This window comes from Pleurodeles waltl, chromosome 10 (assembly GCF_031143425.1).
Source record: "Pleurodeles waltl isolate 20211129_DDA chromosome 10, aPleWal1.hap1.20221129, whole genome shotgun sequence".
In the NCBI taxonomy this organism is placed as follows: domain Eukaryota; kingdom Metazoa; phylum Chordata; class Amphibia; order Caudata; family Salamandridae; genus Pleurodeles; species Pleurodeles waltl.
In genome coordinates this window covers 73736949-73764683 of record NC_090449.1, presented here as the reverse complement: position 1 = coordinate 73764683, position 27735 = coordinate 73736949, and the positions used below count along the sequence as shown (strand labels likewise).

Here is a 27735-nt window from a genome sequence, read left to right as displayed (position 1 = left end):
GCTGATGTGTGTGGTCTGTATTGTTTTTGTGGAGTAGCGGGAGGGGTTATTGATGTAGTGGTTTTCTGTGAGGGATTTGTATGTGAGTTAGTGCTGGTGAGTGGAATTAGAGTATTACAGGGGGTGTTGATATGTTTTGGAGATTAATGTATAAAGTGTGTAAGAGGGGATGGATGTGTGTCAGGGGTGTTTGTGTTAGTTGTGATGACTGGAAGAGGTAATATGTGTGGTGGAGTGTAAGGATTGTATGGTTGTGTGTAATTGGTGAAGAGAGGGGAAGGGCTTTCGTAGATTGTGTGTTGGAAGGCTGTGTTTAGGAATTGTAATGATGAAAGGGGGTCTGTGTGGAGCAAACAGAGGACAGTGCTGTTGGTTTGTATGAACAGGGACTGTGTATCTGGGTGGCTTAAAGTAATGTATAATGCGGTTTTGTGTTGTGTGGGCGATGGCAGGTTGTGTTAGTGGAAGTGGACAGAGTAGTGTTTGCTGTGAGAATTAGGGTGTTTTACTGTTGTAGTTTTGGTGGATATGTGTATAGGTGTTGTATATGGGATATTGTGTTGGATGATGAGACATTGCAATCTGTATGAGGTTAGTTTGTGATGCAGGAGTTGGATGTATTTGCAGATAATGTGTTTGCATGTTGATGGATGTGTGAGGAGTAAGTTCCTTTCTGATAATTGGAATATTGGGCAGCATTTCTGGCCCTAGGCCCGACCAATCCTGAACAGGACCAAACAGGCAGCTGCCCTTTTCCTCTCCGCCCTTAGCCACGACCCCCTGAGCCCTGGGCTTAAATAGCCCTACTGGCCAATAGAAACCTAGTCCTAACCCTAACCAACCAGATTTGTAACCCTAAATCTCACAACCAATGGGAGACCCAACCCTATTCACCAATCGTACCCCCAATCCTGACAACCATTCACAATCCCAACCCTAAAAACCAGGAGCCAATCGGAGTCTCAACCCTACTACCAATCACAAGCCCAACCCTAAAAACCAGGAACCAATAGGAATCTCAACCCTAGTACTAATCACAAGCCCAAACCTAAAAAACAGGAACCAATAGGAATCTCAACCCTACTACCAATCAGAAACCCAACTCTAATCCCTAAGCCAATAGAAAGAACAACCCTCTACAACCCATCACAACACCATATGCAACAACTAGTAGAAACTTATATAAGGGCCAAGTTAACTGAAGCCCAGCCCCTGTGGGCAGGGAGGAGGGAGCTGCTGCTCTATTCAGAATCTCCTTGGATACAGACAGGCTGAATCTACACTTCCAAGCTAGCAGAGTCTACTTTTGAGGTAAGGGAGAGAATGTAAAAAAAAAAAAAAAAGAACTAAAATGCTGCTTGTCGCGCACTCTGAAATGTTTCTTTTTTAAGGCAAAAACAGGGGATACAGTCAGTTTCTAAACACAATTTAAATCACAGAAACAGATTAAGCAGTGACCTAAACACACTCTGGATAGTCACTGAGATGTCTGTAGCCTTTTTACTCAGAAAACAGGGGGTGGGGGGCTTTATGCAGTCTTGTGCCACAAACTAGGAGGCCACCATCAATTATTCTCCCCCATCTCCCTTCCTCCAGCTTCTTTTTGACAGATGTTTTTTTGGTCATGGTAAAGAAGTCTTTTTTTACCTTGAAAATCGATTTGAGGCATTTATTTTTTCAAAGATGGCAGAAAAGTATGCTAAAATCACAAGGTATCGGAACTTCACAGTTTCTATGCTTTGTAGGGTCCAAAAACCAGAAGCTAAAAATGTCTTTCAGCACCTTACTCCACCTTACAACCTTTTGTTGTGGACAACACTTCTTCCTTCACACCTTTCTGACTTCTGATATCACAGCTGCCTGGATGTCTATCGACAAGACCACGTGATGTCCTCTTGAGCCTATGCCAAGTTACCTGGTCGCTAAAATACTTCTGCAACCGGGAAAGAGGGGGTGTGAAGGCTTGAGAAATGGTTATCACTGGCTGTTATTTTCCACATTCAATGTTGAAGGGCTGTTCCATATTCATGGCTTTAACTTTGGTTTCAGAACTGTATCCACAAATCTATTCCGCAGTAAGTCAATCATCTGAGCATGTCTACCGCTGCTTTGACAAGGTGCTGTTCAATGCAATTTTAAAGGTGCTCGATGCTGCCTGAATGCGAAAGCAGTGCTTTTCTTCCTGGAATAAAAGTACATGCTGCTTTTTTTTACCATGGAAAGTACTTTGCTTCTAAACTACAAATTTCCATGACAATACTTGTCGTATATGGTCTACTACAGAGAGGCCCTGAATGTGCTATGAATAGGCAATGGGTACCTTCAATGCTGCCCTGAATAAGCTATGGGTGAAGGTTGCACTCTTCAATGCTCAGGAGCGTAGCTTCGGGGGGGGGGGGTTGTTTGGGGTGGTTCAACCCCCTAAATAGTTGGGTACAGGTTCTTTCAGTCGGGTATGGTGAGGTGTCTGTCGGATTCCATCCAGGATTTTTACATGCCCACATGGACAAAAACACACAGACACATACTCTCTTGTCTCAGTTTTAATGGACGTCAAACTTGGACAGTTTGAAAAATATGGGTTTAGGTACCCCTACAATCCACACTCATTCCCACTGCCCCTTAAGCCCTGTGCACATCCTGATTCTTATATAATGTATGTTTAAAAGATATTCTACCATGATTGTTAGGAAATCGGAAGCTCACCACCCCCAATCTTGATGACCAAGCTACGCCCCTGTCTAATCTTACTAATCTTTTCAAGATAATTGACCTCTCGAGTGTTTTAGCTAAGTATTTAGTGATGCCCGATATTGTTGGTGTTCTAACTAAGATGTGGGCTGTATCACAAAAGCTACTGGTTATGGTTAATCATTTTTAGGTGGTTTGAAAAAGATACAGATAATGGTTGTTCTCTGGGGAGGTTTTTCTAAACTAATGTTGATGGCTGGCCTGCTGGCATTTTGTCTAAAATATAAACTATGGTTGGCTGCCTTGGTGCTCTAGCCAAGGTTTTGTGGTGGACCTCGCTGAGGTATTTGGCCAAAACTTCTGTTTATGATGATCATCTCACTGGTGTTTTGACCAAGCTTTGGTTTATGCAACACCTTCTCTAGCCTATCTAATGCAACGATTATGGTTCTTTAAATTAGACTGGGCTACAATAGGTACTTATGGTATGGTGTGTTTTTATAAGCTTTATTTAGGCGATGGTTTACATTTTTAGACTTCTTTGTTACCTTCCCTAGAATGGATGGTCTTTGATAACGTGTGTTCACGCCCGGGGTAAAGAGTATCCACTCTGGTGTTCTTGCAAGTTGTGATAATTGGTGAGAAAACTGTGTTTTAGAAATCCTTTGTTTTACAAAGGCTTTACAAATCTTACAAAGTAGCACCGTTAAGGCTCCAAAAAAGATACGGGTCTGCACCTCTCAACCCCTCAAATAGCACCCAAAGAGTGCAAGACATTGACCTCAGCAAATAACATTTTACAAGATGCATGACCAGTAAGGAAAGAGATTAGGAGACTGTGCATTCTGGGTTCATCCATACTGGAGAAAAAGTAATTATTTATTTTGCACCCCTCCAGGATCCCTCAAGAAATGAGGTGTGAGACACAAATTCTTACTCCTTTCTTTGCTGTCACTTCTCCAGTTACCAAACTCACCTATAAGTCTCTTTCAATGATCTGTCGAACCATTCACTCCGGTCAACAATTTGATGTTAATATACTTCTGCCTTCCACTATTCTATGCATATGTTTGCATTTCATGCAAAAGCATGAATGTAGACTATCCGGATTTTCCAAGTAGTGTCCATCAATTTGATCACGCATTATGACCACCTTCTAGACACTTTGACCAATGATTAGCCAACCCCATAACGTACTGACACGTGGTTGCCAAAGTGCCAAATGGGAGCATTCGTCATAACATCCTCACTCAGGGCTTCTTTGCACCCCTCGACAAAAAAGTTTTATTTAACATATTTAAAACATTAACATTATTGGTACAGCACACTGAACCTTATAGTGCAGTGGTTCCCAACCTTTTGACTTCTGTGGACCCCCACTTTATCATTAGTGGAGCCCCGGGACCCCCACTGACTCTTTATTGGAATCCGGGGACCCCCCACTGAGCCAATACTGAAAGCTGGGGACCTACTCAATTAATATTATTTAATTTTTTAAGCAGCCACGGACCCTCTGAGGAGGCTTTGTGGACCTCCAGGGGTCCCTGGACCACAGGTTGGGAACCACTGTTCTAGTGCACACCGCACAGAGTCTGACCCTGCTACTAAATATCTACTTACATCTTCTGATTTGTTTTGCTAATCCCCAAATGACAGCATTGAGAGTATTCAGTCTGGTAACTGATATCTAGAAGAACTTATCATTCATCAGGATACAATCCTCCAGTTATATCTCATCCTTCATCATCTTCAAATGTTAGCACTTTTCCTCTTTCTTAAGCTATGCTCTCAAAACAAATTGGCTTTGAGAGAGTTTTGGCCTCCAAAGTCTAATTCCCTTGTCACGATATTGCTTGAGGTGAGGAAAGCATATTTTATCCTTCCTATCGTCTCTCTTCTCGCCAACCTTGGCCTTGATCGAAAATCATCCACAAAATGTTTTGCTCTGAGAACAACGAATCACTAAAGTATTTTCTTGCAATTAGGTTACACATCTGCATATCCTAGATTAAATGCAATCCAAATCTTTATTCATGATTCCATCTTGCAGTAGATGTGGTCTTCATTGATCTTCAAGGACATGCCCTTCAAAAGTTCACTGCAGTTCTGTACCCCCAAGAGGAAACGTTTATTAACTGTGTATTTTAATTCTACTTACCTTAACAGCCTGAATGCAAACAATGTTTTATACAGTGTTGATTGCCTAGTCACACTTAATTGGTGTCCGCCTTGAATAAATGCAACAGAAAGGAGCACTAATAACTAATGACACTTTAGTGACTTTTAGTAAAGAAGCGTGTTATGTGTGTCTTTCTCAAATGTTCTTATAATTGTCACCCAGCACAAAAGCTGCACTTTTCTTAAACTTTTGAAATGCTTTTTCCTCCTGCATAATTTTTGAAAACTGAGTAATACAACTTGCTGATGAACAAGAAAAACAGAAATAGTTATTTGTTTTAGGATTACTGTGATCCTCTCTACCTGGGCTACCCTCAGCGCAACTGAACAGACGTCGACTTGTTAAATATATATTAGCAAAGCATATTCTGAGCCTCCCACGTCACACTTCGACGGCTTCCCATCTCAAGCAGTTGGATTGATTGCTAATGGTTTTCAAGAGCATGTATAATTCCTAAAAAGTCTATATGTGGCTCTGTCCTCCGCTTTTAAGTGATCCTCGTATTGAATAACAACACCAACAATATCATGGTACAACATTATCGAGGACAGAATATTGAGGTACAAAATATCAAAAGTTAAGTACTTATAGGGAAGTATGAATTTAATATTCCAAATCTTCTTTTACGCATCTTGAAGATATATCCACTGCATTAGTACATATATGTGAAGTTAAATATAAGCTAGACTTGCTTACATGTCAATGTTTAAAAATATTTTATCCTCGATATTCTCTCCCACCAATATTGTGTGTTCAATATTCAGGGTGCAGGTCCAATCTTGTAAGATAAATGGCCATTCCTCACTGCTCAACATGGATGTGCCTCATCCAAGAGCAAGACGCTTGGTATCAGATGAGGCATGATTACATTTGTTGCTGCCAAACCAAGGAATTCCTTACCTTCTGAGGTGCATATTATTCCCAGTCATCTGGGAATAAGGAAACAACTGAATCATCACTTTTACCTATTCAGCTTTCTCCCTATTCCATGCACATCAGTAATCCTTCAGCTTCAGCATGCCCTTATGAGTAAATTAACACTTTAGTTAGCTTACTCATAAATAAGTAAATCATTGATTAACATGAGGTGGCTCTCATCCATCACCATGCCTCATGCCAGGTTATATTGTGAACTAATGTACCTGTGCCAAAAGTAAAGATATCCTTAAAAGCATGTGTAGCTCTTATCACTGGGAGGTTTTCAGTTCCACTTGAATAAGATTACAGTGATAAAATTGTTTTAAGAAAGGTATATCCTTCTGCTTGTCTATAATTATTTCATCATTTCATAATGCATACACATTTCATAATACTTCCAAAATCTCTGAGTGTTTTATAGCTCCAATTAGAATCCATTATACATCAATACTGTCATAAAATATTTGTCAATCAAAATATTATAAATATTTTCTCAAAACAAATCAACTCATATACACACTCAATGGAATTTATCTCTTTTATCTCAAAGTGGAATATTAGTCCCCCGAAGAAATACACAACTCAACAAATAAACTCATGTGCTTAAGGAGGATTTGGTTTTCATGTAGGACAATTCATAACATCTACAGTCATTTTGGTGGAAATAGTTCTCTTAGACCCGTTTTTTTCACGATGCTTACTGGTGGTCTAAATAAAGAACAGCCCAATTGCTTTTCGGTTGGATTTTAGGCAATAATAGTTTTCCCGTACCTATTGCAGGGCATCATATAATCAATCGATAGAAGATATGGCAAACTTTATCTCTTCAGATATCACCAGTTTAGAGTCATAGAAAAAAAGTGTGTTTTCTGTCATTGACATATGGATACCAAGGTGTAATTCCATCTATGACATTCAGGTGGTCATTCCGACCCTGGCGGTTTCAAACCGCCAGGGCCGGGGACCACGGAAGCACCGCCTACAGGCTGGCGGTGCTTCCAGGGCCATCCTGACCGCGGCGGTAAAGCCGCGGTCAGAAAAGGGGAACCGGCGGTTTTCCGCCGGTTTTCCCCTGGCCCAGGGAATCCTCCATGGCGGCGCTGCTTGCAGCGCCGCCATGGGGATTCCGACCCCCTTCCAGCCAGCCTGTTTCTGGCGGTTTTCACTGCCAGAACCAGGCTGGCGGGAACGGGTGTCGTGGGGCCCCTGGGGGCCCCTGCACTGCCCATGCCACTGGCATGGGCAGTGCAGGGGCCCCCTAACAGGGCCCCACAAAGATTTTCACTGTCTGCTTAGCAGACAGTGAAAATCGCGACGGGTGCCACTGCACCCGTCGCACCCCTGCAACTCCGCCGGCTCCATTCGGAGCCGGCTTCATTGTTGCAGGGGCTTTCCCGCTGGGCCGGCGGGCGCTCTTTTGGAGGGCGCCCGCCGGCCCAGCGGGGAAGTTGGAATGGCCGCCGCGGTCTTATGACCGCGGTACGGTCTTTCGGCGGTTACCGACCAGCGGGCGGCGCCCGCCGCCCGCCTAGGTCGGAATGAGGGCCTCAGTGATGCGAACTGAGTGTCAATATTAGTATTCTGGTATCAGCATTTAAGACAGTAGATAACATGATCCTGAAAATAAAACCTAGAATTGCTACAGACATGGATTAAAACACAGTGGCAGAGCTACTTTGGGTTGATTGTCCTTTCACTGATATGCTGTAGACGTGATCAATGATTTGAAGGTTAATGGTTTAATACCTACAATATATCAGCACCTTGATCACCATGTTCACCAACAGCTTGTAGTCCTTGTACTATGTGATAGTGACACAGAGCCATTGAACTGGGCTCCATGCGGGTAAAACATTTATCTTTAGACTGTAATGGCCTAGCAGAGGCTACCAGAGTGAACAGAACTCTTGTGTGATGTGTACTCATGCCACTGGTGGTCCTGACAGCATATTGTCTTTTCCTATGCAGATCTGGGACACCGCTGGGCAGGAGAGGTTTCGCAGCGTCACACATGCCTACTACAGAGATGCCCATGGTAAGAGATCATATACGTCTTTCCTGTAATTTAAGTAAGATGCTCTCAGACGCGAAGCAAAATTTTAAAAAACGTCATCTTAGAAAGGGAAAACAGGGATAAATCAGGCATTTTATCTGTTTTTGATTACAACAGAATCTTTGCAAAACACTTCTGTTGGTGAGTGCTGCATCATTGTGTTACATAAGCATGTTGGTCTTGTGAGTCCTTATAAGATGCTGTTAATTGAGAGAGGGTTTTTAGTCTCTGCTGAGGAGTCAGTCTCCAGCAGTGGTTGACACAAGGCTTGAAACTAAATGTAGGTATTGCCTGAGTGACAAATGTTTGCTCTTTTTTTATTTCCACAAAACTCTTGATTTTCTTGCTTCAGAAAGAGTAAACTCGTGGAGTTTTGGTAAAATGAATTAGTTTGAGTGTTAGCTCCTGGTCCTCATATAGAGTTTGGCGGTCAGGGTAACCACTATGAAAGTAGCAGAGAACTGCATTAACCAAACTCCCAGTTCTTCCACCTTATTTAGAGTTGGATGTACTGTCTTGTTTCTGCAGGATCTCCCCTAGACAGCGTTGGCTGAGGCTCGACTGCCACTAGTGGCACTAGGCCTTTGATCGTAGTACCGCAGAACCTCTGCTATGTCCAGGACGGGCATTCCAATATACATATTCCTGTTTAGAACCACCAGGAAACTCCTGACAGTGTGTATGGGGGTCATTATTTTCCTGATCGCGACTGAGAGAAAACTCCCAGCACATCAGGGACATTTGTTGGTCCCCACATTGGGAATACCCTGGCTGGGCCAAGTAAAGCCACAACCATTAAACAGACTCCTCAGTGCTAACATGTCTCCTTTATTCCTCATTACTTGCATACATGTGAAGGTCAGTAGAAATGATCAAGAAATATTTGACTTACTTTCATGTTTCTGAAATAATGTTTTCTTATAAATACTAATCACAGTTTGCTCTCCTAGTACAGGACTGTGGTAAAATGTCTCCTACAAGATGTAATAAACCACTATCTATGCACAGAGCTGGCGTTCCTTGCACATATTGGACATGGTCATGCCCAGCTTTACCATCAACTGTACCTGGCAATTGCCAGGCTGTAAAGGCCTTGATAAGACGCCACTGCTGGTTCAGGGATGCGGCCCTGTATCTGTTCTTGTACCTTATTAGAATTTCTAACAGGGCGCTTCCACCTACTTTACTAAGTAAACACTTGCTGTCCACTCACAGGCACTTCTGCATCACTCTGGTTCACTGTAAGAAGGGCTGTGATTGGGACATCCTGCCCATGTCGCTTGATGACATCCTGCCCGCGCCGCTTGATGACATCCTGCCTGTGCAGCTCAAAGGACACCCTACCATCAGTGGTGTAACAACAGCCCCAGCAGTCCCTGCGGTGCGGGGGGTCCTACCTTCAGGGGCTCCCCACTGGCACTGTTTGCATAGACGGCCCCTGGCCTGAGAGCTTCTGCCTCAGTCTGAAGGGTGGGGGGTCCTCCATATAGTTAGCACCCCCCTAAGTTTTGTTATGCCACTGGCTGACATACTGCTTGAAGGGCACCCTGGCCATGTTACTTGAAGGGCACCCTGCCCACAACGTGTGAAGGGCATCCTGTCCAAGATGCTCAAAAGGCATCCTGCCCTTTCCACTCGACAGACATCCTCTCCATGCCCCTTGAAAGGCATCCTGCCCGGGCCGCACTAAGGGCATCCTGCCGGTGATGTTGGAAGGAAACCTTCACATGAGACTCAAAGGACCTCCTGCCCACACTGCTTGGCAGGAACCCTGCCCAAGCAGCATCAAGAGCATGTTGCCACCCCGCTGGAAAAGCATACTGCAAGCACCACTCAAAGCTCCTCCGTCCTCCCCTGGACATGACTCATCGCCCAGACACTCGCCTCACACAAGCGTGCTCGTGCTGGCTCCTCCTACTCATCAGTTATACTGCGCTATCACACAGGTGGGGGAGTGGTGTATGCATTTCACATAATTGGGATTGGGATTTATTATCCTTTTTATTTTTCAATTTGCAGCTACTGCTGCTTGCGGGGGTGGGGGAACGCTCCTTCGCCATAGTGGAGGAGCCGCCGGTGATCAGTAGAGAACAACTTAAGGTCGGGAAAAGGTGAAGGCAGGGACAGCTCAGCAGAAGATCTTACTCTTTTCACTCACTTCTCAATTTGTTGAAAAAGAGACATTTTACATTCGTTAGGTGCTTCCAGCCCGCGACTATAGCAAACTTCCAATTCTTTTTTTACATTTTGATTTGTGAGGTGGTAAATGACGGTACTCCCCACTTAGTCCTTGGAATCAGGGTTTGCTTACTCTAACCCTTAAGTAGCTCTCTTTTGGGTGCAGAGGCACAAAGACAATTCCTCATCTGGTAATGACTCCTACAAGAGAAACTTTTCTCTTACATCCAGCCAGTCACTACCATTGGGTAGCCTCCAATTGTTGGTCCACAGACCTAAAAGGAAAACAGGAGCAAATGGTTCCCTTGTCCAGTGGGAAGCCCCTGTTTTTTTTAAATCTGCGGATTGAAATGGCCAAGATATATGAAAGCTTTAGCCCTTTCAAGACACCAGGCTCCTTTTTTAAGCCATTTTTTTCTTTTAATCAAAAAGTACTTGACATATTTACAGTAAACCAACAGAAACCTTCTTTCTGAGTATTCCATGTTAGGTGTAAATCTGTTCAGCAATTCAACCTGTAGACTCAAGCCAAATTTCCTATAGAAGCTATTGGAAAACACGTCTATTTTCACCTCCTCTTACCCTTTTTTCTCCTTCTATATCTGCACAAAATTTGACACACTGGGCCTTAGCTGCCCACGCTAAGAGAGAGCCAAACTTTCAGCAGATCTGTCCTGGTGAGCCAACGTTACAGGGAAATCAATAAATGTATTTTCAATTGAAAGCATGAATGAACCATAGCACTCAGTATCAACTTCCACAGCCAGGCTTTCCATTGAAAATGTGTTTTTTGATTTGCCTAAAATTCTGGTCCCCATGAGCTGATGTGAACAAAATGTGTCACTCAGCATATGCAAGTAATGACTGGCATGCTGAGTTTCATGCATTTCAGCTCCCATCAGAAGCTTTACTCATTGTTCCAGCAAAACAACGTAATGGATTTATATCAACTTTTGCATGAATGTAGAACTATACTCCTAAAGTGTGCCTTTCAATGTTTGGAATAAATCTATTGAGAAATTTATTTACAAGAGGTGCCTAGAAGACTTAAAAGACTTAACATTATAGTTAATTTTGGCTTACAGTATTCAAACTGTCTTCAAGTCTGGGTTTGAGGGTAGTTTAAAAAAAGAAACTGGTGTGATTGGCAATTGTTCTCCCTTTGTCCATTTTGTGTCAGCAGAACTAGTGATTGGGCCACAGATCCAAAGTCACTTATTGACTGGCCCACTTTAAAGAAAAAAAATGTAAAAAGCCATAAGGGAACAGAAGGGGCACCCCTCAATATATTTATAGGCCCTAAAGGTACCAATCAGGCTCTCTGTTTCTTGGGTACAGAGCCAAGCCACAGTCAGGCCCTGTGCAAACCCCTGCTGGTCACAGTGGATGCCATGAGCAGTGGGTGTCTGGGTGGGTGCAGATTGGTTGCACCCTCACTGCACACATCCAAAGGCTGTGAGCTGGGCAAAACGGGTTTATGGCAGGTGATGCAGTACAATGTAAAAAAACATAAATTCACTGTAAAAAAAAAACACAGCAAAAGTTTTGGTAGGGTACAGCCAACACAAATCTGAAAAAAGTCCCCAATTCACTATATATGGTATGCCACACACACCATGTTACTCAGTAAACTGCTTTGCTGATGGCATGAGTAAAGAATACTGTCTACTAGAGGGAAAAAAAACTATTTAGTGCCATTGTTGCATGTAGGGAGAGGCTAAGACTCATGAGACATGAAGCCTGAAATAGGTCATGATGGCCCATCTCACAAAATGGTATTAGATATCATATTCCCTCTGCACAGCTGCATGAATGATTTATGCCATAGTATTTATGCTTGTCAATCTGTTTTAATACAAGATTGTTAACCAAAACCAGAAGGCTACGGCTTAAATTTGATCAATATGGTAAAGCTATTCTACGCCCAAATAAGAACCTATCCTACACACAGGTGCAGATTTACTTCTTTTTGGAGTTCTGCTATTGCTTTCAGAAACAATATGAAAATCTGAACCCCATCCAGATTTCCATGCAGGATTTATAGGGAATCGTGTGATTCTGTACTTTTTGTTTCCGTTCCTTCAGTAGCGAGTTTTCTTTACAGAAAGACTTGCTTTATCTGGGGGAGCACTCCACTGCTGGTAAAACTGTTCCACTGCATTTTCATCTGCCTGGGTGAAGTTAATTTGCTTGGGGGCCAGGCTCCTGCTGAGTTGGCCGCCCACACTGACATTGAGGGTGGCGTGATTCTTTTTAATATTACCACTGCTGGTGAATGTGGAGACGCTGCCGTGATTAGACTAAGACTGGCCTTTTTGATGGTCTGAGTTGATGTGGTGTTAGCAGGTCTCCAATGTCCTAGTACGTTTAGAGTGATTCCTGAAGACCAAGTGGAATGCTTTCCATGGAGGACAACATGTTGTCACCCTTTAAATGGCGGTGGCATTTCTGTCTGGCCTTCCAATGAACCACTAAGTGGGCAGGGAAAAAGGATAGGAGCAAGCAGTAAAAGTGATGCACCATCATAGAGCCCAATACCAGAAAGATTCTGTTTAAAATCTGCTATTTAGGGTTCTTATTATTTAAATCATACAAAATAAACTTTAAATTATCACAAGACTGGTCCTCAGTTCAGAACATCAGAATGCTGAGAGCTTCGCTGAACACAGTTAAGTGGTTTAAGGCCTATAATGTCTGGTGTAAGCCTCCTTCTCCAACACTTCAATGATTGTCTTTGTTTCTCTGTCATTTAGAACCGTCATCCCTCAGCTGGTGGAATACTCTAACAGCATTATGTCTCATCTTCCTTAGGCTACATTGATCTTTAAAGTCTCTCTCCCGCCTTATAGCATTGCCTCAGGTTCTGAGCTTTTAACAGCCACTATAGCCCTCGGTTGCAGGCTGCAATGATGTATTAGAACAATGGAATGTTGAGAGCTCCATTGAGGGCAACGGAGTGGCTCAGGTCTTATAATGCCCGTATAAGCCTGGAGCTCCAAAATTCCAATGTTTGTCTTTCTGTTTCTCCCATTTAAGTTTCGTCTAGACAGCGCTTGAACTGGCTCTTAGAGACATGTTGTATTTACTTTGTGGGCTTCAGCCCACCCACAGGCTTCCCATTTGCTGGCTCCATTGTTGCTCTCATTCTTACTCCCCATTTGTACATTACATGCATTTGTCATGCCTCTTGCTGAGTTTAGCCACCCCTGAGAGCAGTGCCCAAGTACTATATCCATCTACTGGTCAATATTTTGGCATCTGTTTCAGAGACTACTTTTTTCTTTCTTCAGAAGCAGTCCACAAGATCAGTCCTGTTTTCACTCCCTCCAAGCCCTGTTCCCACTCTGTAGGCAGGCCTGTATATCTTGCTCTCGAGATCAAATGTCAGATGCTGTTTTCCTGAGGGCGTGTGTTTACTTAATCTCCCTTAATGTTGCTTGTTTTGTTTGAGATCATCTAGTTCTATCCAGCTGTTCCTAAAGAACCCAAAACAATCATTTAACCAACATGCAATGATTACCATAAACATTAAACATATATTGGTCTATTTTACATACCTTTTTAGAAAGACACATTTTAATTTTACGTTCTAATAATATTTCGAAGCTCATGTTTTGCAGGCATTTCAAAGTGGCTGGTATTCAATCTTGCTCGCAGGGTTTGCCGCTGTCGGATAACTTTGCATTCTGAGAGCAGTATAGCACCATCATGTCCCCAGCCATCCTAGTTTCTTTTGCGAGAGTTTGGCAGCTCCCCAGACACTGGTCTCAGCCCTTGTTGCTGCTTGTTTCCTAATGTGTTCAAAATATATGGCTATTGGCTCTGTGCTAATCACTGCCATTTACATTCCCATCATAAACCCCAGCAGCAATCTGCATGCTTGTTCTTTTCTTATTACTGAAACCTACCCTCCTTCTCTTGTTGCTAAGGTACCTCCATGTCTGTCACTTTCTGAAAAGTCACATTTGCTGTGCATTCAAATTTGGAGAGTTCTTTTTCTAGCCATGGCAGCATTTAAATGAACTGCAGGAGCCATCCCAGCCAGGGACATAAAATGCATGGCAATGGACAATATAGCTAATGACAACCAACACAGGGCACACAACAGTGCGCGCTAAATGACAGCACTCCACTTCACACAGCCCCCCTCCACTCCACACAGCACCACTCTTCTTTACTTGCAGTGTGACTCCACTCTACGCAATGCCACTCCATTCTTCGCCATTCCACTCAACTCTACGCCACTCCACTCTATGCAGCACCCCTCCACACAACACCAGTCCACTCTAGGTAGTGCCACTCCAGTCCATGCAATGCCACTCTATGCAATGCCATTACACTCAATGTAATGGCACTCTACTCCTTTCTGTGCAGCGCCACACCACTCTACGCCACACTACTCCACACCACTTCACTCTACATGCCACTCCACTGTATGCAATACCACTCTGCTCCAAGCAACACCACTTCGCTCCATGGAACACCACTTCACTCTACGCAGTGCCAATCCATGCAACTGCACTCCACACTATGCCACTCTACTCATCTCCTCTCCATGCCATGCCACTCCACAGCATGCCACTCCATGCAATGCCACTCTATGCCATGTCACTCTATGCCACACCACTCCACGCAACTGCACTCTATGCAGTGCCACTCCACTCTATACAATGCCACTCCACTCTATGCAACTGAACTCCACTCACGCAACACCACTCTACTCCATGCTACACCACAACACTCTGCGCCACTCCACTCTATGCCATGCACCTTCATGCAATGCCACTCTATGCAACGCCACCCCACTCTATGCAACACAACTCTATTCTACACAGTGCCACTACATGCAACGCCACTCTACGCAACACTGCCACACTCTACGCAACACTGCCACACTCTACGCAACACTGCTCCATTCTATGCAACGCCACTCCACTCTAGGCAATGCTACTCCACTCTACACAATGTCACTCCACTCAACAGCACTCCATGCAACTGCACTCCACTCAACGCCAGTCCACTCTACACAATGTTGCTCCACACAACTCCACTCTCCACTATGCCACTCCCTGCAATGCCACTCCACTCTATACTTCTCCACTCTATGCCACACCACTCTAAGCAATGCAATGCCACTTCATTGTATGCCACTCCACTCTATGCCACTGCCCTCTTCGCAGTGCCATTCTGCCTCACGCGATGTCACTCCACTCCATGCAATGGCACTCCACTCTATGCAATGCCACTTTACACAACACCACTCCACACAACCACACTCCACTCTACACTCTGCCACTATTTGCCCCTATACTCAATGCCATGCAATGCTAATCTGCTCCACAAAATACCACACCGTTCTACGCAATGCCACTCCACTCTACGCAACACTACTCCACTTTACCCAATACACCACTCCACACAACTGCATTCCACTCCACTCTATGCCACTCCATGCCACTCCATGCAACACCACTTTTTCTCTATGCAATGCTAATCCACTCCACACAACACCACTCCATGCAATGCCATGCCACTCTATGCCACTCCACACTATGCAGTGCCACTTGGCTCTACGCAACACCTCTCCAGTTTATGCACAACCACAACTCCACACAACTCCACTCTATGCCACACCACTCTATGCCAATTGGCATAATGCCACGCAACACCACTCCACTCAACGCCCCTCTAGACAATGCCATGCCACTCCCCTCTCTGCAATGCCACTCCACTCCATTCAATACTGCTCTGCTCTATGCAGTGCCACTCCATGGAACTGCACTCCACTCTACTCCACTCCACTCCACTCCACTCCATGCCACACCATTCCACACAATGCTACAGAATGCCACTCCACTCCATGCAACGGCAATCCACTCCACGCAATGCCACTCCACGCAATGCCACTCCACACAATGCCACTCCACACAATGCCACTCCACACAATGCCACTCAACGCAATGCCACTCCACGCATTGCCATTCGATGCCACTCCACTCTACAACCTAAAAAGCATTCACATTGACAACACCAAAAGCTCGGCCATTGCCGAAACCTATTGGCTTTGCCAATGCTTATTTAATTTAAAACATTCTACCCTTAGTGGGTGACATATTCTAAAAGCCTTACAGTCCTTCTACCTCGGGCTATACCTGTTGTTAAAGGCCTTCACTCTCATTATAGGCTCTTGCATGTGGCTCAGGGTTATAACTCGTCTTCAAGGCCTTTAACAACCGTTGGATTCCTCGCTACGGGCTTTAAGGCTATATTAGAAAACTGGAATGATGAGAACTCTATTGAACAGTATAATGTGGCTCAGGGCCAATAAGGGCTGGGATAGAACTTTTTCTCCAACATTTTAGTGCTTGCCATTGTGTTTTGCCTAGATTATTTTAGAACATTCTACTGTCAGTGGGTTTAATGGGCAAGTAGCATTATAGCTCTTCTTCTGGAACAAAACCAGTCATTAACAACCCCTTTCCTTGTCATAGGCCCTCACCTGCTACTTGTGCCTGTAACTTTGGTAGGGATGCATTAACAACCAGTATAGCCCGCGGCTGCGGGCTTTAACGCTTTCTGATTTCTTTGGCTTTTGTTCTTTACTAAATGTAACTGAAATTGATGCATGTATGTATGTGTTGGGACATTATAGTACACACTTTGCTAGTGAGAGTTAAAGCACAGTAGATGTTTGCGAAGGAAATACCAGTCAAATATTTAGATTGGGAAGGGGCAGGTTGGGGGGGTTCTTCAGTTCAGGTCCTGGATTCCAGAGAAGCTTGAGGTCCTTATTCATGGTAAACCCTGGCAAACTTTCAGAACTCTGACTGAATCCTAGCGCTCATAAATTTGTCAGAATATTGTTGTACAAGTGTAGTATATTAAAGTCATTGTCAAAACACATTTTAACAATGCTTCAAAGACATTTAGGGCCAGATGTGCAAAAGTATTTAGCAGTCGCAAATGGAAAATCGGGACTTTTGTGACCGCTAAAAAGCATTTTCCCATGTACCAAACCCCATTTCACGATTCGAAAACCTATTATTGAATCGCAAAATGGGTTAGCGGTTCGGTATTAGGAAGGGGCATGTTAAGGGCACCTCTTCTTGATAGTGACACGCAGTAGTATGTGTGAATGTTTTGCAACAGAAATGCAGTCACGTGCATTGACACCTTGAAGGAGGTGGTAACCCATTTGCAAATGGGTAAAAGTCCCCAAGGGACCCCATCCCCTTTGTGAATGTTAGTGCAATTATTTTGTAAGAGCAAGCAGTGACTGCCTACTCTTAAAAATTAAAAGAAAACTTCATTTTTGCTTTTAAAATACATCCCATTCTCCTTTAAGGAATACGGGCTGCATTTCAAAGAAACATGTTTTTATTTATTTATTTATTTTTATTTAATAAGTAATCACAGAGGTAGTGGTCTCGTGACTCCGGCAGGCCAGCATCCCTGTGATTTTTGGCGGTTTCCAATAGGCCGCAAATTGCAACCTAACTCATGAATACTGATGAGACAGGTCCATTTGCGACCCTTTGGGCATCGTAAACAGTGTAGACACTCTTTGGTACATTGCTGTTTGTTTTTTCCTAATAGAGAATCGCAAAAAATCACTATTAGGAAATCGGAAACAGTGAGGTACATACATCTGGCCCTTAGTATCTAACAAATAGTTGTTGGACCAGTGTGCGTCAGGAAACCCTTTCCACAGATGGTTTAATGAATACTTAATTCAAAGAAGTCGCATGTTATAATAGTTAACCTAGTGCTCCAGGCCGTAGCCCACTTGGACAGAAGGCAAAAGGTAATACCTGACATTAATACACATTCATGATAACATATACAATTGAACAGAGTGCATATTATTCCTAATGACTACCCTTTCAGACTGCAGCGGTTGTGATGTCATAAAGATATTTGTAGCCAATGGGGACCTCTTTGCGGAAATCGGTGCTCTTTATTGGTCCATGGTTCAGACATGTCTATTTAGAAATTCCTTCTGGCTTCCTCTTTTATACATTTCACACTTCGGTGAGTACTTGATCATTGCTATGGTGAGTGCAGGGGAGAGTCTAAGCGCTAACACAAGTTTTGTGGCGCCTTCCAGATGTTCTGCAAAAGACGCGCAAGGCAGGTATCCCGTAGCTCATCAATATTTTTGGCAATTTCGGACCATATCAACTGAACTTCATTTCTATGCACGAAGAACTATTTTTGCATGAAAGTGTCACCTGTGTCTGCAAGTGGCAGATTCAGAGAGACAGAATCAAGACCTGCAGTTGTTTGAGATTAGGGATTTGACATTTGACAAGACGTGATGTCAGACGACTTGAAACTTTACAAAATTATTTTGTAAAACCTTTCCCAAATGTATGTAGTGGTTAGATATTAGAAATGAAAAGAGTGGCAACTTTATCAGAACTTCGCTACTACTTTCCAGTCCAGTAGGGTAATGAAAAGATGATGGGACTCGCCTCCAGAATGTGGTGAGGGGCCCCTGAAACTCCTTTAGCTCTGAGATATTCATAGGCTTTCAGTTAAGTGGGGGGCCCCAGCAGGCTGGGACCCCCACCATGCAGTGACCTGTATTACTTCCCTGCTCCAGATCCATGCTATGGCACAGTACTGAATTACATTCCACTCTCAGTATTATCCACTTCTGAGCAGATCCTGCACGCACCCCTCCTGCTTAGGACGACCAGGAGTCCCCGAGTTTTTTGAGACAGTCATGTCCTGGCAGATCTCAGCAAATTTGGCTCAGTGCCTTTTTTTTTTTTTAGAGAGAGTCGACTGAAAACAGGGGGGCCCTCTGTGTGTTCCGGAGCCGGACTAATTAACAGCTCTTATTGAGAAGCAATTTAATTAACAGGTATGACACTGAGTTTAAAAATTGCTTTTTACTTCCTTATTGCCTCGTCTCTGTTGGTGAGCACTGTCATTTTGTGCCCCGCGGTTGACGTAAAATTGTAGCCTTTCTTTTGTTTTTTGTGAAAAATCGCAGTTTTTGTTTTTCAGAATCTGGCCACCCTACTCCTGCATCCAAACCTCATCTCCCTTCTTTGCACCCCCTCCTAGACTCACCAGAACTTACCTGCGCATGAAGGGTTGCACCATCCATCACGCAATTTTCATTCACCAGATGCCCTACCTACGTAGCACCCTTTGGAAGCAAGTCACCACCAGCAAAGGCCGGGCAGGTTTAACTTCCAGTGGTGGTTGGCTTGTATTTACCCGAGGCCGGGTGGGTGGGGGTGTACTATAATAATATATTTTTTTTTAAAGGAAAGGCTCGTACCTGATGGCGTCTTCCTCTCCTCACAGCATCCTCCTCTCCTCTTGTCATGCTTCTGGAAGTTCCAACACAGCCACGGAGACCAGGAACGAGCACTAACAAATCCTGACGCTCCTTTAATGCTGGTAAACAGCATGAAAGAAGCGTCAAGATTGGTGGGAGTGGCCTCTCTCATCGCTCACATGAGCGCTGGAGGCCTGTGCTTTCTCTAGCCCTGCTGTCTTAAGAGAGATGGGTTAGAGAAGTTTAAAGTGCGCATGTCAGGCTGGCTGTAGCAAGAAGGCCAGCCAAAGGGACATGCTTACTTTAAACTAAAGTGCACAGCTCCCTGCTGCTGTCACTCATCAGCAGTGGCCCCGCCCCAACCTGACACTCGGTTAGATCGGGATGCTGAAAAATAAAATGGTAAACATTTTATTTTTCAGTTCTGGGAGCATTTTTGGGGGCATTTTGTTTTTGTGGGGTGATGTTCCTCTGCTTTTGTTGAGGGGGCCGCCCCTGTTAACTTCACCTAAAGAGAAGCAAGGAAAGACCACCACCTTCAGTTTCCAAAGCATTCTGATTGGAATGCTTTGGATTTTGTGATCCTCTAAAAAAAAAAGTAATAAACAAATAAATCTGCACAAATTAATTTTCTTTTGCAGGAGTGTGGTACAGAATAAGATTGCCAGAATATCACCTGGTGTAAATATTGTGTCCTAAATATATTTTATAAGAATATGACCCTTTAGGAACCAATAATAAAAATAAATCTGCACTCAATGGCACAATATTTTTGTAAACCTTGTTTAACATACAATATCTATGTGAGTCGATATTTCTGTAGATAATATTCTGACACACAACTATTTCAGACCAAGTGCTCCTGCCAAGAGTGTGGTAAAGTGGTTTTCCATTGATGATTTCAGCTGCTGCCGTCTTACTCAGATAAATCAACACTCTGGGCCAACAGTCAGTTCTCAGTTCAATTTTAGTGGCTTCATGGATGATTTCCTTTTCAATAGGGCATCCCAAGCAACTAAATCTCTCAGAACTCTCTGACCAATCTTGGTCTGAGATTGTTTTTTGTTAAGCAGTGTTTTTAGCAGCTAGTTCCGGGGAGTTCGGCCAAGATTTGTGGGGTTCAGTTTTTGGGAAATCAAAGAAGGTGATTTTTGCCAAAAAAACATCACTGTTCTCCTCACCCACACTTCCCTGGTATGTATAGGTGTAAAACGGGAACATCTCACAGGATTCTTTCCCAATACTTCCCATATTTTCACAATGAAGAAAGAAATGTTCATGGTTTAAAGTAACCCGGGATTTAAACCAGACAGTGACATAAAAAAGGGATCTTTCAAAAAGCTGACATTGACAAGGATCCCAGGCCTATGCGTGATGAGCTCCTTCAGTCTAGGTTTTTTGTCTGAAGTCTGGTACTTGCAGTCCTGGTTTTAAACTGGAATAAACAAAAAAGACCACAAGTGCCAGAATCCAAAGATAAAACCTGGACTGCAGCAGCTCATCACACATGGACCCTGGGAAACTTCACAGGGTTGGCTATGTTTTCTAAATTATTTTTGGGCATGGAGGTAGGACTTTTTAAGTTCCATCCTTCAGTCCTATAATTTGGATGCTCCTCCTTTTGCAGCAATTTTTTTCTGTATTCTTAAATCTCTTCCCCTTTTCCCATTTTGTTTTTGCTCTTGTGATTGTAAATTACTACTGCCCCCACCGCTTTTTTACCCACTTTCTTCTGCTACACTTTATCGTGAAAAAGTTTAATTTACGCTTTTCACTTTGAAATACAGTAGAAATTTGGTACCATATTTATGAGGTATAATTCAAATGTACTACATTGCCTTCCTTATGTTAAAGACATACAGCCTGATTTAGGTATTGGCGGACGTGTCACTCCATCACAACGGTGATGGATATCCCGTCCGCCAAAATCTAAGTCCCCTTATTTCCTATGGGATTTAGATTTCTGTGGACGGGATATATCCGTCACTGTTGTGACAAAGAAACCCATCCGCCAGTATCTAAATGAGGCCCATAGATTTTGTGAGAGTTTATTTAATAATTGCCCCTCTAAAGCTGCGAGAGAGCAACAAGGGATTATCTACATATTGACAGACACACGAATAGTCCAAGTTAGTCACTAGTTACCATAAGAGGCTCAGTGGTGTTAAAAGCAATTGGTATAAAAAATTTATGTTTTACAGATTTAGTCAAGCTTTTCCAACAAGTAGCTCATGAGCTACTGGGTGCTCTCCAGCTCCCTTCAAGTAGCTCCCCTGCATGCAGCCAAGTATGAGAAATTGGAAGATTTTGATTAGTCAAATTAACATTTGTATCCCATAATTGCAAAACGCATTCAAGATGAAAATGTGTAGTTTCAAAACTCATAATCTGATGTTTAAAGAAAAATGGTTCAATTTATATTTGAAGCTGATAGTTGAGTGATAGCATGAGACTTTAGGCAAACATACAAATAATCTTATTAAATATGTGCCATGTGTATTGCAACTACGGTTGTCAAGTACCAACTATGTAGAGGTAACATTCCACATTTATAAAACCTTCTACACTTGCCTGCTGGCAACCCTTCCTGGTGCATGGAGGTGATCACTGCTAGTAGTTTTGCATGGAGTGCCATCTAATGTAATCTTGTGGTGAGGCCACTGTTTCCACACTGATGTTAGTGGCTCGGTATGATTTTAATCGAACATAAGTAGCTCGTATTACAGAAAAGCTTGGTGGCCCCAATTCAGATTCTAAAACACATCACAAAATGTTCTAACTGTCTTTATGGGTCTTATTAGTCAGATGGACATCAGGGGTAGACCAGGGCATAGACGTTAGCACGAGTTTTGTCCAAGAGGTGAGTAACTGCATAGCCAGCTGAAGAGACCATTTGTCACCACTTCCAGGTTTAAACATGGTTGTGCAGTGCTGGCTACACTGTGCATAAGATACCAACGGCATACGCTTGTGCCATTTCTAAAGCGTGAGGTTACAATGTATCCAAGCTGGGCTTGGAGCCAATTCACTTTAGTATGAATAAAGAAACATCTAAATTTTTCATGGTTTCTCCACTTTACAGAATACAAATGCTTGGCGAAAAAGTGCCTGAACTCTTAGTAGAGTTAAACCATAAGGTATAGAAACCAAAGAAATATTGGCGCTCAGCAGATGTCATGTAGGCCTCCTTTTGTAGCTTTTGCAAACACCTGGTTCTAGTGCCCCTTTCCAGAGGTTTCATCTAAACATACCTCCACAGCCAGATCACAGTCTGTAGCTTTCCAGGAGCGTCTGCGATGTTGCCTTATATAAATTCCAGGTATGTCTGTAAGAACAATCTGGAGGCCTCCTGGAAAATAACGTCCAACTGATGGTTGTGGGTTATAGAGTGTGGCTGCAGGGTGTAGGTGATGGTCTGCAGCATAGGGAAATGTACTGATGTAGGCTCAGTCCTGAAAATTTTTCTCATACTTCTCAATAAGCAATCTCCAAGACCTAAAATACTTGCATATCAAGTTGCTAAAACAAGCATTGGCAAACCCAGTAGGTCACGCCTAGAGCTATTTGCTTTGCCAATGTGTTTTATCCATGTTGTACACCAGTGTAGCTGCTGTTCAGCATGGCCAAAAGTTAGTGCCATGGAGTGTTGTAGGGTCGAGTAGGAGGAGTAGAATGTCGTAGAGTGGATTTGGAGTAGAGTGTCACAGAGTGGAGTAGTGTGAATATAGTGTTATAGAGGGGAGTAAAGTCCAGTGGTACAGTGGCAGAGAGTGTCATAGAGTGTCATAGAGTGGGGTGGAGTGGGTTGGAGTGGATTGAGGTAGGGAGATGGCTTGTATTGGAGTAGAGTAGGATGGATTGGATGTGGACAGAGTGGGATGAATTGAGTGGAATGGGTGGACTGGAGCAGAGTGGGGTGGATTGGATTGAAGTGGGGTGGGGTGGATTAGGGTGAATTGGATTGGACTGGATTTGACTGCAGTGTAGAGGTGTGGATTGGAGTGGGGTGGGTTGGAGTCGGGTGGAGTGGGAGAAATCGGGTGGGGTGCATTGAGTGAGGTGGATTGTACTGGGGTGGGGTCGATTGTATTGGGATTTTGGTGGATTAGATTGGAGTGGGGTGGATTGGATTGGAATTGGATCGGTTGGATAGTACTGTGTGGGTTGGAGGGGTTTGCATTAGATTGGAATGGGGTGGATTGGACTAGAGTGGAGTGGATTGGATTATGGTAGATTGGACTGGAGTGGGGTGAATTGGATTAGAGTGTGGTGGATTGGATTGGTGTGGTGTGGAGTGGAGTGGAGTGGGGTGGACTGTGGTGGATAGGATTGCAGTTGGGTGGATGCGAGTGGGGTAAAATGGAATGGGCTGATACGATTGGGTTGGATTAGAGTGGGTTGGAGTGGGGTGGATTGGATTGAGGTGGGTGGATTGGATTGGAGTTGATAGAACTGGGGTGGGGTCAATTGGATAGGAGTGGGGGTATTGGATTGGAGTGGGGTGGATTGTGGTGGATTGGATTGGAGTGGGGTGCGGTGGATTGGGTGGATTGGATGAAGCAAGGTGGATTGAATAGGGATGGGTGGGGCGGATTGTTTTGGGTTGTAGTGGGGTGTATTGGATGGGATCTTTTGTACTGGAGTGGGGTGAATGGATTGGAATGGGTGGGTTTGGAATCCGGTGGATTGGATTAGAATGGGGTGGATTGGACTAAAGTGGGATGGATTTGACTGGATTATGGTGGATTGGTTCGGATTAGAGTGGGGTGAGCTAGGGTGGATTGGAGTTGGATGGATTGGGGGGACTGGATTGGATTGGGGTAGGCTGGATTGGTCTGGATATGAATTGGGATGGGTGGGGTGGATTGTTTTAGGTTGTAGAGGGGTGTATTGGAGTGGGATCTTTTGTACTGGAGTGGGGTGGAATGGATTGGAATGGGTGGATTGGAATCTGGTAGATTGGGGTGGATTGGATTGGAATGAGGTGGATTGGATTAGAATTGGGTCGGTTGGATAGTAGTGGGTGGACTGGAGTGGTTTGGATTAGATTGGATTGTGGTGGATTGGACTAGAGTTGGATGGATTGGACTAAAGTGGGGTGGATTGGATTGAAGTGGGGTGACCTGTGGTGGATTGGATTGGAGTTGAGTGGATGGGGGTGGACTGGACTGGATTGGATTGGGGTAGGCTAAGATTGGGTTGGGTTGGAGTGGGTTGGATTGGAGTGGGGCGGGGTGTGGTTGATTGAAGTGGGGTTGGGGGACTGGATTAGTGTGGGGAGAATTGGATTGGTGTGGGGTGGGGTGGGATGGAGTTGTGTGGGGAGGATTTTATTAGGGTGATTGTGGGTGAATGGGTTTCAATTGGGGCAGATTGGATTGGGGAAGATTGGATTGAGACAAATTGGATATGGGGCAGATTGGATTGGGGTGATTGGTGTGGGTGGATTGGATTGGGGGATTGGGAGGGTTGGGGTTGGGTGGATTGGATTGGGGTGAGTGGCCTCAGTTGGATTGGGGCGGGGTGGAGTGGGGTAGATTGGGAGGTGGATTGGTTTGGGGTGTACTGTATGATTATGTGTTACAGCATAATTTTGGAAATTACACTTAAGAAACAATGTTGCTTTGCAATATTTAGAACAAGATAATTATCCTCATTTGAGAACAGCACCCACAAGCAAAAATAAAACAAAACATGAGTTCAAAGTGAGAAAATAAGACTTGGAAAACTTAAAGAAAAATAACTATAGAAAATAAACTTTGCAATTGTGTTTGTCCTGCTGCGCAAGTTTTTGCTAGTCATACGCCTTCTGTTTGCTGGGCATTAGGAGTTTAAAAGAACAAAATAGTACCTCAATTACATTGGAGCAGCGGACAGGCACTGATGAAGTTGAATCAATCAGTGCTTAATCCTTCCTCAGAAGAAAGGCATGGAAATGATGCTTGGCCTGCAGTGATCAATGAGGCTGTAAAGAAGAGTGCCATGCAAGCCAACATCTGGTGAGCAACGGACGGGCTCCAAGCTCTTTTTGTTAACAATAGTGTCTCACAATCCAGACGCATGCGTTAGTACATGCTATCGGTGGCTTGACCTTAAAAAGGATCAGTGTTCATGCTTACAGAAATATGCACTGTCGCATAGAATCACTCCTATTGGAGGGAAAGGGTGTGAAGCCTTGTGTAACTTCCTGCTCAACTCCTGAAACCCAGTTGAATCACTTACTAATTAGCGGGCGCCAAAGCACTACTATGGTAAATGTGGTTCAAAAGGGGGAAGGCTGTGGACAAGGTGCACTGGGGCATGCATATGGATGGGAATGGTGTTTGGGGAAGAGGAAGATTGAGCAAGAAGGAATAACAAAAGTAAAGTCTTGTCTAGAATCAGGGAAGTAGGGATGCCAGTAACTGTATTTGGGAAAGAAAATGACCAGGGAGGAATACTCAAAATATTGTTTTGTTGGAAAACAAGGGTGGTTACTAAATTAGCGCGGAAAGGGGAATAATTTATGAATTAAAAGACATAAAACACCCTAATTGCACATTAAAAGGATATTTCACTAAACAGTTATATGAAAGGCTCCGAGTTTAAAGGATCTCAGCCATTGACTGAGTACCTCTACATGGTCAAGGAACAGCTTGATGACTTGTAATATCCTTAAAATGCACATGTACCTGTATTTTATCCCACATATATTGCTTTCTTTCTATATAGTCAGGTACCATAGGACAAAGAATCCCCACTTTCCATTCCATAAATGTAGTTTCTTAGCAACTGCTTCATTGTGTATTCTTGCCACATCACTAAGGATGTAGCGGCAAATCCTAGATGATAGTGAATTATGTACCTAATATTCTCTCCTTTTGTGACAGTGATCACAGAATAAGACAGACCTTCTCAACCAACAAAGGTACCTAAGCCCTCTGCCTGCATTAAGGAGACTGCGAACAGCTCGGAAGTGCTGGACACAGTTGCTCTTAAGAGAATTACTTTTCAGCTAAGATTTTGCCATTTGCATTTCAAGGATGAGTACAGAAACTACATTTTATTTATTTCCAGAGGTTTCAACTTTGAGGCAGTCCTGGTCTTCTGCTCTGCTTCTATGAAGTCTTGAAACTGATTGTTTCCATAGCATGTTTATCCATAGAAATTGTTTTTGTTCTTTACATGCATTTCATTTTCTTTGAGTGCAACATACGTTTTGCATTTTAGAAAGAATATGGATGACACATTTGTTCAAATGTACAATACTAAAGATTCCATACTCACATCTTTTTTCAGCACTTCTGTAAGAGATTAATCGTTTTGACCATTCGGTACTAATTAAGATATTGATTCCTTTTTTGTTTTTACTTTCTTGTAAATGTGCAGCTGTTAAATCACTATTTCCGTCATATGCACCATTGCTAATGCCTTTAAATCTTAATGTGGCCAATTGAATCTCTAAACCATAGTAACCACCCTTCCTTAAAATTATAAAAATGCATTCAAAGAGGCATTAGTATCTGCGCAAAGGAAATCTGGTGAGGTATAGAGACACTGCAGTCTGGGTCATGTCTTGCACTGGTCGCCAACACCCAAGTACATCCCCAGTCCCCCACCGCAATCGCGGTCACTTACATTGAGCAAAGATAAAAGAGCAAAAACCAGTCCAACAGAATTAATTGGACATGTATGTTTTTTCGAAGGAGCCCACTGAGATTGAGCAAGAGTTATCATGAGCTTCAATGCTTGCAGCAAGACATTCTGAGTCAGTCTCAAACCCTTCACCTGAAAGAAGTGTTGCTGGAAGTACAATATAAGGCTTCAAAGAAGTGATTAAAAGGAAATCGATTCACTGGCCATTGATGTGAACCTTATCCGTACTGATCTTCCTAATGTCTTGCAGAGGGCTGACCTAGTGAAATAAATATCTGAGAGCCACTCCAGAAGCTGAGCTTTATGATGGAACCCCTAAAACAACTCAAAAACAGAAGAAGTACAGATTTGGTTGCAAAAGCCTAAGGATGCTGAGGGGTGCTCCAGCTGAAACAATGTCCAGATTGTGGGTGTTCCAGAACTAGCTGTGAGGCCTTCGCCTGAGTTTTGAAGAATGTTTCATCATGTATAAACTCCAGCTGACAGGTCTCTCAAAGTACTTTTTCAGTCAAAGAGAATGTCGAGCCCTAGTACTACCACCAAGACTTGGTGAACAGCCCGGAGCGATTGTTACCCAGCTGTTTTATTTTAGAAATCATGCTTCATAATTACATGCTGCTCTGCCTTCTGGACTACTGATGGTGGACAGCCGCAATGTGTTCATCTTTCCTGGTTTCACACAGGCGTTACAAAACCAACCAAGAACCTTTGAGGACATCAAGTGAGCACTTAGATCAAAGGGCATCATATACATGACAAACCAGATTGCTTCCCCTAACCAAGGGA

General features: G+C 43.5%; 1 protein-coding gene across 4 annotated transcripts in view; it reads left to right on the top strand.

Moving 5' to 3' along the window:
- RAB26 (RAB26, member RAS oncogene family) overlaps window positions 1-27735 on the top strand; it is a 716049-nt gene that overhangs the window by 350126 nt on the left and 338188 nt on the right. For all 4 annotated transcript variants that reach the window (XM_069209743.1, XM_069209744.1, XM_069209746.1 and 1 more), the window contains exon 4: window positions 7757-7823. In XM_069209743.1, coding sequence (XP_069065844.1) covers window positions 7757-7823 — 67 coding nt within the window. The remainder of the gene's footprint in view (window positions 1-7756; window positions 7824-27735) is intronic.